General features: G+C 37.4%; 2 protein-coding genes and 1 long non-coding RNA gene across 4 annotated transcripts; 2 read left to right on the top strand and 1 right to left on the bottom strand.

Moving 5' to 3' along the window:
• The first annotated feature begins 1,968 nt into the window (after positions 1 to 1,968).
• Positions 1,969 to 14,105, top strand: LOC100177153 (mucin-3A). Of its 2 annotated transcripts, none has more exons than XM_002128980.5 (18): positions 1,969 to 2,182; positions 2,324 to 2,476; positions 3,491 to 3,628; positions 3,927 to 4,067; positions 4,906 to 5,052; positions 5,285 to 5,973; positions 8,003 to 8,114; positions 8,382 to 8,519; positions 8,787 to 8,933; positions 9,144 to 9,244; positions 9,398 to 9,576; positions 9,924 to 10,137; positions 10,261 to 10,370; positions 10,431 to 10,557; positions 10,942 to 11,192; positions 11,735 to 11,897; positions 12,361 to 12,510; positions 13,063 to 14,105. In XM_002128980.5, the coding sequence occupies exons 1-18, from the start codon at positions 2,119 to 2,121 to the stop codon at positions 13,594 to 13,596; spliced, it is 3,558 nt and encodes a 1,185-aa protein (XP_002129016.1). In that variant the 5' UTR covers positions 1,969 to 2,118; the 3' UTR covers positions 13,597 to 14,105. The 2 variants fall into 2 exon arrangements, with proteins under 2 accessions (XP_002129016.1, XP_018671209.2); XM_018815664.2 differs by having other exon boundaries at positions 5,285 to 7,878.
• A 413-nt stretch (positions 14,106 to 14,518) lies between these two features.
• LOC100187380 (E3 ubiquitin-protein ligase SP1-like) lies at positions 14,519 to 16,928 on the bottom strand. Its single transcript, XM_002128889.5, has 4 exons — positions 16,592 to 16,928; positions 16,366 to 16,537; positions 15,618 to 15,697; positions 14,519 to 15,051 (listed from the first exon to the last, which is right to left on the bottom strand). Exons 1-4 carry the CDS (start codon positions 16,703 to 16,705, stop codon positions 14,896 to 14,898), a joined length of 522 nt encoding a protein of 173 aa, XP_002128925.1. The 5' UTR covers positions 16,706 to 16,928; the 3' UTR covers positions 14,519 to 14,895.
• On the top strand, positions 15,704 to 16,560 carry LOC113475087. The gene is made up of 2 exons (XR_003396825.1): positions 15,704 to 16,345; positions 16,441 to 16,560. It is a non-coding gene; the product is annotated as an uncharacterized LOC113475087 (long non-coding RNA).
• Positions 16,929 to 17,016: the final 88 nt, after the last annotated feature.

Below are 17,016 nucleotides of genomic sequence, written 5' to 3'. Positions count from 1 at the left end.
GTTCTGATAAGTATGTATAGTGTAATGATAGTTATTGAAGACCCCACAATCCCAACACGCTATTCTAAAATTATCCTACCTTGTCGTGATTGAAGTAAGGTATAGTATAGAGTTAGGTAAGATAGGGCATGTTTTCATTCTCCTTTTTTGTCTGATTTGGAAGTAAACAAATAATATTTACAAAAATAAATAACCGCATTCTCACAAATCTAGAAATTTAGTTGTTTGAAACGCTATTCTGAAGTATGGGATATATAGGCACTAACGGTATATTATTCACCCCGCAGTACTAAACGTATATTGCGATTTGCGCAGTTCTAACTTCGTTCGCAAGGTTAGTTTTATTGGTTTGCAAGATTAGATATTAAATGTGATTATCATCTAGATAATCAGCAGCAGAAGTGAACAAGCAGTCAGCACTAAACTTAAGCGCTTCCGTGACAGAGAAACTTAGAATCGAATTAATCACATTGATCAGTTGAAAATCACATTTAACTTGAGGCGGTAATTTCCTTCAACTGATTAGTTGGAAAGAAGGGGCGATAATTTGGTGATTCTATTATAATGTTGGTGTTATACTGAAAATGCGTTGTTGGCAAGCAATGCGGAACGGTTCGCCTCGAATCTAGGGAAGAAAGAACTCGTTTTGTTTGACTCGCCAACAGCGATCCGCCAAAGTAGAGTTGTATAGCACAGGTACCTGGTGACAAGGCAAATGTTAAAGAAGTCAAATGCTTGAAGTTCAGATTGAAAGCCGAGTTGTGAAAAGTTCAAAAGCAAATTTGGTATTTGTAATTAGATTGTAATTAATAAGAGTTACATGGAAAAGGTTAAGATTTGATGTAGCGATTTTGGAAACAGTTTCTTTACAGAATTAATAGATCAGACAGTATCTATTGCATTTGAAGCGTGTTTTTTGCTCTATTTGTTTTTGACATACGCTTTAAAATATCAGATCCTGCTCCCGAGAATTTTAGACTATTTTTAAATTTTCAACGGTTTAACGTCAAATTGATCATTTCTCTTTAAGTATGATCGTCAGTCGTCGCGACGTTGTTACGGCTGTTTAGATTTTACGATTCGTGAAAAGTAAGTTCGCTTATCATTACAACTTGTGTTAGCAGTTTACGATTCGTATACAGCTGCCGGTCGTTTGTTATTTCGACTTTCGCTGTTAGTTTTCCGCGTAAAATGACTAATGGGCCCAGTTGACCTGAACGTAATATTGTCTATCAAAGGCAAGTTGCGAAAACAAAAAGATAAAGTTGCAAACCACAATTCTTAGTATACTAGACATGCGTTAACACGTTGGGTGAACACATCGCCAGAGGAAACGCGTTGGTATTTTGTAAACGCGCGTGAGGTGTTTTCTATAGGAAGGGGCGCAGTCGTTAAATCTTACAAAGTGAATGTAAGTATTTTCGAAGAGAGAATTGACCGCTTGAAAGATTTGGGTACGTCATTTTTTTCATCGTAAACAACAGTAGTTAGATTTTGTTTTCCTGTGTGACGTCATACCTACGTCAAATATCGATAAACATGATGATATGTATCGGGATTTTGCATCGCAGTTTTGTTATTGTCTCGTTGCGATTCAGTTTAAATCGCAGCAGGGTAGTAGTTTTAAACATGAACTCCGCAGCATTTAGTTTCGTATACGTTGGGTAAAATTGAAAACACAAATTCTCGTCCATAGAGACAGTGAAAATATATAGCACAAGGTAGTTTTGAGTGGATGTTCATATTCAAGTTAAAAACTATGTTACCGGATTTGGTGTGTTGTTTATTGTTGTAATCGCCCAGGCGCGTGGGTCTATTTTTGCACGAGTGTTGTTAACATGTAAAACTAATATGCCAGGCAATCTCACGCATCATTTGCTGGGAAGTGGTTACGTAAATGCCCGTTAACGTACGAGCCGAGCTTCAGTTACGTGTATTTACCAGTTTCATGTTTGCATTTCTGCAGTGCAATTGAAGCTATGCGAGTATAATTGGTAAAATGAACCATTTTGCGAACTTTTTTTCGGAGGATAAAAAAAGAGAAGGAATTCAGACAAAAAGATCGGATTCTGTGAAAAGCAGTTCGTGACACGCAACATACCGCCACGCAGCACGCCCATGCTTTATTCGTGGGCATCAGCCGCCTTCTTGGTTTGCGCTACACTGGTTGCAAATGCCCGCGGTGAGTGATTACGACCTATGATTAACCTGTAAGTGCATGGTGCGTATTTGTTTTAACATTTCCGACTACACAGACTATCTTCTAATTGATCCAACACAAACTCGTATCAGTACCTTAATTTAAATTGAGATGTTTTTTTAGCTGGAAACTACCTGTTACAGTTGAACTGTAGCACAACAGACAGCATATGTGATTCTTTGGTAAGCCGAATCGCTTTACAACTTCAATCGTCGCTCGTAAACATAACCAACACAATAAACTCAACAGAAGTACCAAGAGACGTTTTGATTAACGGTACGTGTGACCGCTTTAAATATTTCGCATTCTCTCCAAATATTTGCTGTTCACTCGAAAGCCTTAAAATTTACCATGTGAATAATTTTTAGCCGAGATTGATATTTAGTTTGGTCGCCATTTTAACCGCACAAAAACACCACAGATTCATATATTCAACCACACACGAATACTATACACATATAAAAACGAGTTTGTTTTGTGGTAATCCAATTGGCATAATTACGGCTCCAACACGACCAGCATGTTGTACATTCTATAACTACCATATACATTCTGCACTCAACAGTTTACCATTATTTCAAATAAACCATTCATGTGTCGGATTATTGCAGATGTAAAATAAACCCTCTGAAATTTAACATAATTCTGTATAATATCTAAATATCCTGATCGTGTTTTTAACAATTAACAACAGTCTATGCGAGTTGTGATGATACCGTTTTATAATTCTTTGTATGTTCTTTATTTACTACCAAATTGAACGGAAAAGAACAGGTGTCTCATCTTTCCCCACCCTAATATATCCCAAATAAACTGTTCCTATAAGTGCGTGCAAGATATTTTTTCACTGAGGCGTCTCTCTTTTTATACGAAATTTCTACATTGAAAATCACAATTCTAATATAAATATACCCTGTATAGTTGTTTTGCAACTGCTGCAGACATAATTTCCTTGCGTGACATCATTATCGGGTCAGGTGTCTTCTTTCATAGACAGACGTATTCTTGGGTTTTAAACTTAGAACTAATGTTCGCGCAAGAAACCTGATACAATGTAGACTTCATGACTCTATTAGTCGGAACATGGATAGGGTACATGGTTCTGTTTAAAGTAATGTAAACGTTTTTTCGTAACAAAGTGAGAACCAAAACCTAAACCAAGTACTTATTTTGCAATGTATAAGCAAAATACTGCTATAAAACTGTAAATGGAAGCTTTTTTTGCATGCTATGCAATACCAATAATTTCAGTATTGTTTAAACCTATTAATTAAAAGGTTATGATTTTAGATTTCAACGAATGTTCTCAAAACAAAGCAGTGTGCTCAGTAAATGCGAGATGTATCAATTTATTTCGGACATACACATGTCAGTGCTTACCTGGCTTCGTTGACCACAACCCAGCAGAACCGGGCACAAATTGCACAGGTAAATATGTACGATGATGTATTATATATTTTATAACTTTATATGGTATGCCTGTTTTACATACCTTTACGGTATTTGCATCAATTCAACTAATCGAATACATGGAAATAATAAAAAAAAGGTACCCGAAGTCGTGTACAGATTTTTACAGCACTTTTAAACTCTCAAACATAATTTTTAAAGGGTTAAAAACGTCGTTTCAACACATACTGTCTTCCTCGTCCTTTTTGACGCATTATCTTTTAAACTGTGAAAACAGATATGATTTAAGAATAATTCAAACCATTTAAACTTGCAGACGTTAACGAATGCGCCGATGTAACTTTGAACAAGTGTTCCAGTAACGGGACATGCACTAACATAGCGGGTGGATACACCTGTCAATGCGGTAATGGATTTGTTGATGGAAATTTACAGAACCCGGGAACCGTTTGCCAAGGTAATTCATTTTATAACGCGGTTTACATGTATAATTTATAAATTGGTTTCAACTTTTCCGAAAGATGTGTTTCATTATTTATTTATCAAGAACTTGTAACAAGGCATGGCAGTTTCTGATGAAAAAATAAAATATTGAAACAGCAAACTAGTTCCTCGGTCGGTAAGTTCTTGCAAAAAGTCGTTTTAGCGAGCATACCTTGACGAGTAAAAAATGTTCATAATGGCGCTCCAGATTATAATAGTGGGGGGAGATGGGACACTTTTTCATTTTGTTTTCTCGTTTCATTTAGTAGTAAACAAAGAACATTCAAAGAAATAATAAACCATATATCCTCACGAATATACTGACATTACTTTGCTTGCCCATCCCTGTTCGAAACGTATCGTTTTACCTTTTAGCGTGACTAACGCAGTGCACAACGGTAAAGTTGCCTTTTCTTAGTGTTTGTTTTTTCTCAGTTGACGTAACCGATACAAATCCGAGGGGTAAACCTAATCCACTAACATCGCTTATCCGTATCGGATCATGCACCGTATCTTCAAAGCAGTCTACCAGTTTAAAGCTTTATTTTGAAACTGTTTATGAGTTAAGGGCATTCATGCGAATAAATAATAACGCCAAACAATAATGCTTACTCTTCATCAGTTTTGTGCTTGTTTATATACCCATATATACGTGTAATTGCAAATTGTCAAAGAACAATATTTTAACTGCAAACTACAATAGAAATCTTACCTTTTTTATAATCGTGAATGAATGATCAAAAAATACTTGGGCAAAGGGTCATTTTATGCACCGTGTGACAACTGTAACAAATAATATCGTTTTGGTACAGATGTTGACGAATGCCAGAAACGAATTTCCCGTCTTTGTTTAATGTTCTCAAATTCCGTATGTCAGAACACAATCGGAGGTTTTGAGTGCGTTTGCAAACCAGGTTTTGTGGACAATAACCCGAGTCCGATTGTAGCTCAATGCGTTGGTAAGTCATGTGTGATACTTTTGAACTGTAGTAATGCGATTTTGTAAACTTTGATGCATGCATTTCAATTGTTGAAATTTTATTATTAAAAATATAATGTGTATAATTTTTTTTAAATATAATTTTACGTTAAAGTAAAATATTTAAAAAATACATGTTAGATGTACTTTATACGACTAGAAAACATTTCGTTACTGTAAATTTAACTCGAATTACATTTTATTTTCTACAGCCGTGTCGACAGCTCAATCAACGTCTAGTTTCGCAACAACGGATGAAAACACGACTTCACTCGTCACCACACCAAGTCCAAGTACTTCTGCACCAACAACGACTACTGGGTCGAATGCATCAACAAATCAAGTTGCGATTACCAGTCCTCTTTCAGAAGCATCCACCACCAAAGTCGTTACAAGCGCAGTTTCCAGTTCAACTAGCATCACTAGCGATGGCTTTACTCAAAGCACTGCGGCTTCAACCATCGCCCATTCAAGTCCTTCCAGCAGTGCGGTACCTACCACCAGTAATGTTTCAAGTGCTGCTTCAGTTTTGCGGTCTACCAGCGAGACAACTCAAGAGTCAAGTACAACAACATTAGCGACTGCTACTACAACTTTAACTTCAACTGCTCCTGCGACGAGTGCTGAATCCACGTCAGTGCAATCAGAAATACTTTCAACTGCCGATATGTCATCATTTACCCCAACATCTTCAGTGAGTTTGACAACAACGAGTGAACAAACTTCCACAGATGCCACGACAATGGTAGAAGTCACAACCAGTATATCGCCAACCACGAGTCCAGCACCGTCTAATCCTGCCACTACAACCTCATCCACACAGCTACCATCATCGACTATCTCCTCAGTCACATCGACAACCACTGAGATTTCTACACCGGATGTGAGTTCAGCGCCAGAGGTAACGTATTCATCGAACGAAACTAGAAACGATACCCAGTTTACGACTAATCGAAATGTTGGTCTAACCAGTAGTGCTGAGCAGTTAGCAAGCACAATTGTCAACTCGACTTATGATTATGCAACCTTACCAATTAATACGAACGAATTATCGACTCTTCAAAATACCTTTACTAATACGTCTTACCGTGTAATGTTTACTTCGACCTTTATTAATCAAACTACCTCAAATAACATTTCCGCTGCATCTGCAACGAACTCCGTACAAAGTGTTACGTCATCGCCAGTAACAGAGACGTCCACGAGATTGGTTTCTGCGACAACAGGAAGTAAATCGATCTTCGCTACTGACTCAACATCTGCGTCAATTACACTCGCTTTGGGTGAACGAACTTCACTCGTCCCCTCGCAAATACCGGATACAATCTCGACTAGAACTTCAACTACGCATATTACCATGGTCGGCCTGTCAAGCCTGCCGGTTGAATCAATAACGTCTAACCCGAAAACCGCATCGACGGCTGTTGGTACCACAGCGAACGAACATTCCATGATCCCCAAATCTACTCCTAGCTTAACCGTGGCAGCACATGACCCAATAATAAGCAGTATTATCACCAAACCTCAGATCCAGCAATCAATTACAGGAACAATGAATAGCTTCACCACAGCTCAAGTGGTTACCTCAACCACAGCCCTACCAACCAGTTTTACGTCAAGGGCTCCTACAAATTCGACGCAAACAGTCCCAACAACAGCTACTATAATACCTTCCTTAGCCAATAATACACTGTTAACAAGCAGAGCACCTACATCTTATTCATCAGGCAGTGGTAATCATGTGACATCGGCGGAACCACGAACCAGCCGAACGGTGACAAACGGAATTTCTAATAAAACAGAAGAACCCATGACAATAAGAACCTTCAGCGCACCTACGTTAAAAACTTCGACGGAAGAAAAGAGCTTTACGAGCCAGCCTACTGTCACAAGCAATACACATTTCCCGTCAACCTTATTTTCCCGAACTCGCGAAGCAACTACAGCAACTTCTATTGTAATTGACACCTCCGATACTATAAGAGACTCGACTGCTGGAACAAATACCCAAACCACTGCAAAAAATATGCCAACAGAAACCGCTACTGCAATTAACACATCGGGCACAACAAGAAGGTCGAACCCTGAGACAGATCCCAAAACCACAGTGAACAGTTTTTTAGCCTCTTCAGCCACCCGAAACAACACAAATACAACAATTATCCCGATTACGACACAAACGACAAATGGTGTACCAAATGCGCAGCCTACAAAATCACTATCAACCATTTTAGCAAGCGATGTTGCAACCACAACGACTGGTACTGTGATGTCATACGCATCAACAAAGACAATTGTTTTAACTAGTTCGCCATCAACCACAAGTGCAATGGTATCAAGTGCACCTGCTGCAACTACTGGGGCTGTAAATCATAACATCTCGTTTACTGCACCCACCAAATTGAATCAAACGACCCACGGACAGACCATAACATTATTAAATAACACGGTACCTTCTTTTGATGTTGGTTCAGTGACTGGGACTACCACAGATGCTAGTACGGTTACAACATCAAATGCAACCCAGCATGTAAGCACGACATTCTCCAGTTCAATTGCAACAGTTGCAAACGCAACAAATAATCGGCAATCGACGGAATATCTTGACCCAACAACACAGTCGGTTCAGTCGAGTGTATCTTCTATAAAAACAACATTCGGGCCCGAGTTAGTTTCGTCTAAAACAACAGAACTATCAAGGTCCACAGAAAGCCACATTATCTCGACCGTGAATCCAGGAACTTCAAATCCTGACGTTGATACAACACCTGGCGTTTTGTCTACAAACCCTTTACTGTCTATTAGTGTGAGTAGAAAGTAATGACTTTGTTACCTTTGCATGCAGCATGTTGATTTGCATTTCCTTAACTCAAAAAATCTCTTTCTGATATTTTGTTTTTGATAATTTTTCACGCAAGTTTTTGTTACAGACGACTTCCCAACCAGCAATCCCCGGAATAAATGTTCCGTTAACACAAGATAACATTGCTGATGTTGCCAACATTTTCACGCAGCAAGTGCTAACAATTAGACCAGATGCCGGTACGACATATGTTGGTATTTGGATAACATAACACAATACGTTTTGGAGGGTTGCGACAACGAAGCTCGCAGTATTTAGTGTTTAACAAACGAAATCAATAAAGTAGTGGTAAACCGATCGGTTTACCATTAAACGCTAAAAAACACAGAACTTTTTACCGTAAATAATTTCGACAAATAAAGGTCACGGGGCCACGATCAAATTAGTTACAAAATATTGCAATCTCTGTTGGCTACATTGATGTTAATGAATGCTGATTTTTTTAGATATGATAAGTCCAGAGGAAGGCACAGCATTGGTTCAGTCCCTGATCACTTTGGTCAATCCCGGTGAGAATATAACTGTAGACCAACAGGTTGCTGAAGCTGTGCTGGCAGTTGTGGACCTGATCGGCTCATCAACTAGTAAGTACCAATTTTATAAGAGAATTTTAGTTTGGCCTCTGCCATGTGTAAAGGTAAATAGCTTTGCCATATTACACCACGGTATATATACTGTTTTGACGTCCACTGCGTTGGCTCCTTTTTCATGAAGGCATTTCTTGAGTTCGCAAGCTCCGTAAATAATATGTTAAAAGTAATTTAGCATGGTGAAACACAAGAGCTAAAACTATGACACAGCCGAAGAATATATTATATAGGCATCATTCTACATCTAAATTATGATTGCAGCTCAATTTACCGATGCAACCTCAAATAACATCACGCTGTTGGTTGACGACCTCTTAAACAAGATGGTTTTAAACAATGGATCGTTTCAGAGCAATCTTGGAAGCTTGAGTGTTGGTGCGAGAGATGAAGACGGCACAGTGCGATTAGGTATAAGCTACATTTTATTCAACGTGTTCTAATTTAGGATAGGCAGTGACGATGGGCTGGTCTCTTTTGGAAGTAGATATAATTGAATATTCAATTGACACTCCTTGCAAACAGAAACCTCTTTATTAAGAGTTCCATACACCCCTATTAGACCATGGTACCTTTAAATAACTCGTCGATATATTTATGTTGTTGTTTTTTTGTATATAGATTTACCACCTTTTTCGATCAGCGGCGGGTTCAATACTGCTGCGACGAACGTGGCACAAATCAAGCTGCCTACAAATATTCTTTCCGGATCAACGCAACAGGTAATGTTAACAGCAAGCAGCTGTATTGAAGTAAAAGTATAAGCAGTTGCCCCTGGATTCTTAGCCAAGCAGAAAAGTACAAATCATATGTGCCTATTACTGGTCGAAAGTACCGACCACGTAGGAATGCTATAACCATCTGTTGTATCGCAGGAAAGATTGTCATTCACTGGTTACATGGACGCCCGGTTGTTCCGCACGGCAGGAACAGACTCCGTAATAAGAGGTTCATTTACGAGGTCTGTTAAATCTACCGTAATAAATAGCGCTGTCCTTGGTTCTTCAGTTGCTGGCAGAACGATTCAAAATCTTCCAAACCCGGTCGAAGTATCGTAAGTTCATGGTTACTGTATGTTTTGTGTTATAGTTCTCTGAGTTGATAATAAACTGATATGAATGATTCTGAGTTTACACAAATATATATAGAGTAGGGTAGGGAAAGATGGGGCGGCTTTTCATTCCATTTTCTCGTCCCTTTTGGTAGTAAACGAAGAACATTCAAAGAATTATAAAATCGTTTCCTCACGACTCCCCGCCCCTTGTTAATTATTTAAAACACGATCAGGATCTTTTAATACTTTGTGCTAAAAGGTGTCCCGCCTTTCCTCACTGTACATTTTATTTTAATTGAATAGTTTCTGGAATTGGAACTTAACTTTTCCCCATCGTTTCCCGATAGACTCCCTCTCACCCTACTGTCTGTTCCCACGGAACCGCAGACGAATTCAACCACAGTAATGACTAGTTTCTACAACCCTCGGTGTGTTTTCTTCGACTACCAGTTGAACGCTGGTAAAGGAGGCTGGTCACAAGAAGGCTGTGTAACGTCACAATCATCTTCCGGAGCGGTCACGTGTCAGTGCAATCATTTGACAAGTTTCGCTGTGATTATGGTGAATCACATTCTTTACTATTTTGGGTTTTCCTGTATGACGTTTAACCCAATTTAGACCTACTTACTTAGTCAATTATATCGGAATGCTACACAAAGCATCTATAATGTAAAATGTTTTCAGAGTGTCGAAACTACCGTTGATGATCACATACTGAACATTATGACGTATGTTGGTTGCGCCTTATCCATACTCGGGCTTACTTTGACAATCATAACTTACACAATTTTCAAGTAAGTCAAATCTTTTTACTGACTCTAATCATTATTACGTAACTATATATTTTAAACCAGACACCTGCGGAAATACAAATCCAAAAGAATTTTGACTCATTTTTGTCTCGCTTTATGTGGAGTGTACATCTCATTTCTTGCCGGAATTGCAGCTAAATCTCCAACCAACGAAGTTCAGTGTATAACGGTATGCTGCTTTATACAAGTATAAACACACACTGCCTACCGTATGGCGCATACCCCACGTGTATAGTAATAGGCATTGCCCGGCTATGGGCACTAAACGTGTATGCTTCGGCAAATTAAAACAGCTTTAATTAACATGTGCTGAAATTTGGTGAAATTATTGTTAACATATAAGGTGGGATACCGTTAAAAAAATTAGTCCCATATTTCTCGATCGTGTTTTAAACCAACGATCATTGAGTCGCAGGGCTACGGTTAAAAGAGACCAGAAGAGAGCATTGAAACATGTCCTATCTTACCCTACTGTAATATATATATATTGGTGTATTTTAATTTTAAGCTTACTAAAACTGACGGAGTAAGTTTTATTTGAAATTCCTTGCAGTCTGGTTTCTTTATGCACTTCTTCACCGCTGCTACTTTTGCGTGGATGATGGTTGAAGTGGTAGACATGTACCTCATGTTCGTCAAAGTGTGGAGCAGCGTCCGACATTACGTGCGCAAAGCCTCCGTGTTTGGATGGGGTTTTCCATTGGTGCTGTCGATCGCTACACTGGGTGCACACTTCGGGCTTGTAGAGACTTACCCGAACTCCGAGTGGCATAGGATGTACCCGATGTACAGGGAAACTGTGGTGTAAGTAATTTAACACATAAAAATGTTTCCCTATTAAATAAAATGTAGAAAACAAGTCTAATTTGGCAAAACAGCTGTATACACTTGTTGAGACTTTGTTTTTACCAGCTTATTAGGATATGTGTATTACCATTATCAGTTAATTAATACCACATTTGGGGTAACACTCAGTTACAGCAGGCGCGAACCATATACCCATGCGACGTCTGTAGACGCCTTGTGTCTGTTAAAGTTATAGTAATGTAGGGGAAGATGGGACACCTTTAGCACATAATATCTAAATATTCTGATCGTAGTTTAAACAATTAACAACGATTTGTGCGAGTCGTGAGGATACGGTGTTATAATTCTTGGAATGTTCTTTTTTGCTACCAAATGGTACGGGAAAATCGAATGAAAAGGTGTCCCATATTCTCCCGCACAAAATATATTAATTTTAGCCTTTTTTATATTATTCTTGCCCTTTTCTGTAATGCGGTTGCAGGACCTCCATGGTCCTTTATGAAACGGTGTTGGTTTGAAAATTGTTTTTGTTATTTTAGGTGCTGGTTATCCCCATTAGCCGTGTACTATGCTTTCCTGGCTCCGCTTGGTTTGATCTTACTTGTCAACACATTTCTTTTCGTTATTGTTCTTTACCACGTAACCTGCAAACGAACAGGAAGAAAATTGACTCGAGTAAGAAGCAACGCAAAACGAGTCAAAGTAAGTAACGTTATTCATAAACTGTCGACAGTCAATAAATGTAACGGACCGGCACCATAATGCTTCAAACTGGATATTTGTTACATTTCGAAGTAAAGTAAATTAAGAAAGATTGCCGTAGAGAAACCTGACCAATTTGTTTTTTATGTACGATGTTTATACTAGTAATCCACATGCAAATTTCGTTAATGCTAACCGATGCTGTCGCACTAAGTTTATACGATTATTTATATAACAGCATAATAGCGTTTATTTTACCATTTTTTGAGCATCACGCACTATATATCACGCATATAGAGTACGATTTTGGAGTCCTAAATTTGAAATGTACTTCCGTAGACATATAATTGTCGCCACAGTTATTCATTACAAATTGGAACGTAAGAAATAATAACTTCATATTTGTCGGTGCGCTTCGATCAATGCGTTCGTTAACTATTTTAAAATCCTAATATTTTCGTAGGGTCGACAACACGTCTTGAATGCAATGGCGATTCTATTACTAACAGGTCCTACATGGTTGATCGGTTTCTTGATAAACGTTGATCCGATTGAGGACGGAGCTTTGAGAAGAATATTAGCTTATGTGTTTGTTATTCTAAATGCATTCCAGGTAAATTAACTACTGCATTGTTATGTTTTTCACGGATTTTTTTTCTCTTACGTTATTCTGTAAACCGCGGTCATTTTGTCTACTACGAATATTTTTGTCTGTGATGGGTTTTCTTTTTGTCCGCTACGAACACATTTTTAAGGCGGACTTTTTTGGTTTTCCAAATAATTTTTGCCGGTCTCGAAGATTATTTGTTCATTATAAACAATTTCTTTTTTCTACGGTCCTTGTTTTTTATCCACTGCGATCATTTTTGTCAGATTTTTGTTCTTACCATTTTCGTTTGAACGTTTTTGTTCGAAACTGACAGCTATACGGAACTTTGTGGTATCAGAAATATTTTTCCGACACAAATATTTTTGCCTCTCACGAAGAGCGATTGTTCGTTACAGACAGAGTTTGTTTATCACTTATATATTATAATTTCCGTATGTCGGTCGCTGTAGTATAGTCACGAAAATGTTATTTATTTTTTGTCTACCAGTGTTTGTAATACGTGTCTGTGAATTTATGTTGTGCTTTTCTTATATTCATTTATTTCTTTCTCTTCAGGGGCTTTGGATATTTATAGTTTTTACTGTGCGGCCTCGTGTTGTGAGATCGTCGTGGGTCGGCCTACTATTCAAACATGCTGGTCTTGACCAGAGCAGAAGCCAGACACACAGTTCTGGCAGACGAGGCACACGAAACATTGGTAGTGTGGTCACTACGCGAACAAACACGAGAAGAAAGTCCTCACTCGATGTACGAAGGGACAGCACAGCACCTTTTCCTCCTGTGTCTCCCGAAAGCAACCGTTCGACCGACACGAAGTCGCCACTATCTACAAAGTCTTCATCATCGTCAAATCCCTCTATTAGCAGCGGCCAAAAGTCCCCGGTGCAGTACAGATACACAAAGGACATTGATGTGAAACTTTTAAAGGTGACTTCACTTGAGACGAACGACATCTCAATCAACAATCATAATATTGCAATCGACACCACTATTTCCACCCCTACAAACAATGGCAGCATGTATTCGTCGTGCGAGTCCAACGGTCATTCAGCGAACAGTATAACCAGCGATGTGAGAACTTTTATGTAAAACGCCTTGTTGCCAGCAACGCTTCATCAAACACTTACTATAAATCATCATGCTTCAGTTATTTTTATTGCTTTTAGTAGCTTGCACCACAATAGCAATGGGAAATTTAATGTAACACTCAACTTTAAGCACCTATATGCAACGTTCTTCACTTTTATCCGTATTATGCGTGAGATTGAAGCATAGATTAATTAGTAGTTACCGTGTATGATATATATAGTAAGGCGGGGGAAGATAAGACACCGTTTCATTCTATTTTTTCGTCTATTTGGAAGTTAACAAAGAACGTTCAAAGAATTATAAAACCGTATCCTCATGACTCCCACAGACCCCTGGTCACTGTTTTTTTCACGATCAGGATATTTAGATACCATGTGCTAAAGATGTCCCATCTCCCCCACCTACTATACAATCACCACGTGTCTATTTTAAATATTCGAAATTCGTAATATTTAAAGATTTGCCTTCGTAATTTACAGCCGATTGTAAATAATATTCGTTTTCAGTTATGGAAGTAGTTGATTAGTAGACAGTCCTATCCTATGACATTTTTGTCTTGGGCATGGAGTTTTATATAGTAGGGTGGGAGTAGAGATATCTTTAACAACTAATACCAAAATATCCTGATCGTGTGTTGGTTATTTGTACACACGGGCATAGTCGCTTCCGTGTGTGTGTAAGTACTTGCCGCGTGTTTTAGCTTCAGTTGAATTTTATTGCCAAATTTGGAAAGGTTTGGTTTTATTTTAATAATTTATACCTCAGGGGTAATTCAAATATAATATACTGATGTAATAACAAGATAGGAAAATAAGTTCAGTCATTTGCACTTGAACACAAACTATGAGAAGTGACTTGTGCGAAATAAACGAGCAATAACTAATTTGTGACCAAATAAAAGGATAAATAAGTTAGATTGTAACAAATCGGATGATATCATTTTATTTTTATATTGTACAGATTACATTTTACCACCATCAAAAGCAACAATAAAATATTTTGTTTATGGTAAAAGTTATTAACGAAAATAATGTAATGAAAATAAGTCGGGTTAGGGCAGTTCACAATACAATTGAAGTTTTTAATAAAACATTTCATATATATATAACATATCTTATGTTATATAATGCAAGGATTTGTAAATATGAGAGCACAATTGAACTCTTGGATGAGAAATAAATAAGTAAGCAAAAAAAAAATGTTTGAACTTTGACTACATCGCATAAATAATAAAAACTTACATTAAAAACTAATAGCAGTTGAGCAGTATAACTGAAAGCCCTATTAAAAATGACAAAACTAATAGAACACATTTATATGTCTTGTTATTTTTTCTCTGCAAATGTGACAACCTTCTTTTAACTTTTGAAAACATGTTTCACATGAAGTGTGCCCACATGGTGAGAAGACAATGTTAAAGTTCCTCTCATAGCAAATTTTACATTTGATGTTACTCTGAAAAATATTTTCATATAACAACCTATTACTTTAAAATAGCATGGTTTAGTCACATTTTTTGTAACGATTTTTCAACTAGAGTACAAAGTTTATTACACAATGTACAGCAATATAAAGTAGGGTAGGGGAAGATATAAAGTAGGGTAACTTTATGAGACAAAATCAATTTGTATGAAATATTTCATCCAGTTTTATTGAACTACAATACTCAAACTTGCAAACTACAAAATTTCGGCAGTAGTAGTAAGATTCAGTGTGAATTCAAAATATACATCGTATTCGGTTTTTTTTAGTTATTGAAAAATAGTGTACTTTTTGACCGCGAGAATCAAATACTGGCAAAGGGTAAAAATGTCCAGCCGTTGGCCCATTCCCATCTTTCTCATTCTAAATATATCTGATTTATTCAGTAGCACTATAAATTCAGCAGTGAAAAAAACTCCTCCCTCGGGCTATTAAAAAGAACATTACTTACTCTACAACATATACACATTTAATTTTTCATACTAAATTTGTAAACAATTATTATAATTTATAATATAAGTGAAGTTCAGAACACTAACCTCAGTTTCAGCAGTTGTGGTGTTTGTAGGTGAGGAATTTTCTGTAGTTTGTCTTTCAGTGTCTCTTGCACTTGCATTTCCTGCAGTTTGTCCAGTATGAGAGATTTAATTAAAAGAACCACCTACCTTTTTTTCCTTCTTTGCTGTTTTCATTCCCAATTTATTCCTACTTTCAATCGCTGAGCCAACTCCCGCAACAAAACACACATCACCAGTGACAATACGTAAGAGTAAAATTTGTGTTTGTAAATCATGAAAATTCAACCAATTATATCTAAATCCCAGTGGTTCCTAGTTAATCAATGAATTACCTTAGAAAGATATGAAGGCGCAAACACTTTCTTATCAGTTTTATCTCAAACCCCAACGTTTTATCGCGAAATAAACAGTTGAAACTAAATTTACAGAAAGCATAGTGAAAATTTATTAAAAAGTTGTAACATAGACGTGTAACATACCCCGATCTTTCTGAAGAAACCGGTTGATTAACCAAGAACCAGATTTGGTTAATCTTAATAATTTACACACGCAAATTTTACTTCTACACATTACCACAGACGGTAAAATGTCTTTCTTGCAGGAATAGGTGCTGTCTACAACACTGTCGATTGAAGATAGGAATGAAGCGGGGACAAAACAAAGAAGACGAATAGAAGGTGAAGAAAAGACTCAAACAAAAAAGACAAGTTTAATGCCAACTCCCAAAAACAACCCTACACAACACAAAGGTAATCAACATTTTAAGTACCTGATGAACTGTCTGTAATATCCACTCGTTTGAGAGCATATTCTGGGAAAACCCAATTATAATCTTTTTTTTTAGGTCTCCTTACTCCAGAAAGGTCAAAGTCTTCAGGATTAAACTGAACCTTTAGATCTTCATCATGGTACCTTAAAACTCTGCCCACTTTGTCACCTATCTATAAAAAATGCTTTAATATTATGTATTTGAGTGTTTTTATGTTATATTTTACCTGTGGTAACTGTTTGAACCACCCCCCATGGTTTTCTAACAGTAGTTTCAGCTCATCAATGTCTTGTGTTACAAGGATTACTTTATCTCCAGGTCTAATATTAGCCTCGCTCATTTTACATTTTCATTGATACACAAATCTACAATTTATATACCGCTAGAAACACAAGATAAAATAGTAAAATACTCCAGTATAGATAAGACACACGGTACAAGTGCTACAACATAAAACGTCACTTTATTTACAATAGTTCCTTAAAACCGTGAAACCGATGATGAAATTTCCAAAGTGTTTTCTTTTGTGATCGCTCGAGCATGAGTTTATGGTTTTGACATAGATATCTTAGCGGTATCTTTGGTTTGCGAAGTAAGGTGTCGTATTATTATAGGGTTGTGAACACAACCCTATGTATAATACTATAGGGT

This window comes from Ciona intestinalis, unplaced genomic scaffold, assembly GCF_000224145.3.
Source record: "Ciona intestinalis unplaced genomic scaffold, KH HT000098.2, whole genome shotgun sequence".
Classification (NCBI taxonomy): domain Eukaryota; kingdom Metazoa; phylum Chordata; class Ascidiacea; order Phlebobranchia; family Cionidae; genus Ciona; species Ciona intestinalis.
The sequence above is the reverse complement of the archived record's forward strand: the minus strand, read 5'-3'. Positions and strand labels throughout refer to the sequence as shown.

What these genes read in the sequence shown, in the direction of transcription:
- LOC100177153 (XM_018815664.2), top strand. Translation starts at nt 2,119, where the DNA reads ATGCTTTATTCGTGGGCATCAGCCGCCTTCTTGGTTTGCGCTACACTG. An exon ending in CCTGATCGGCTCATCAACTA is followed by an intron (nt 8,520 to 8,786) that starts GTAAGTACCAAT and finishes TTATGATTGCAG; the next exon opens with CTCAATTTACCGATGCAACC. An exon ending in ATGTACAGGGAAACTGTGGT is followed by an intron (nt 11,193 to 11,734) that starts GTAAGTAATTTA and finishes TTGTTATTTTAG; the next exon opens with GTGCTGGTTATCCCCATTAG.
- LOC100187380 (XM_002128889.5), bottom strand. Translation starts at nt 16,705, where the DNA reads ATGAGCGAGGCTAATATTAGACCTGGAGATAAAGTAATCCTTGTAACA. An exon ending in GGTTCAAACAGTTACCACAG is followed by an intron (nt 16,538 to 16,591) that starts GTAAAATATAAC and finishes CATTTTTTATAG; the next exon opens with ATAGGTGACAAAGTGGGCAG. An exon ending in CCACAACTGCTGAAACTGAG is followed by an intron (nt 15,052 to 15,617) that starts GTTAGTGTTCTG and finishes AATATTTTTCAG; the next exon opens with AGTAACATCAAATGTAAAAT.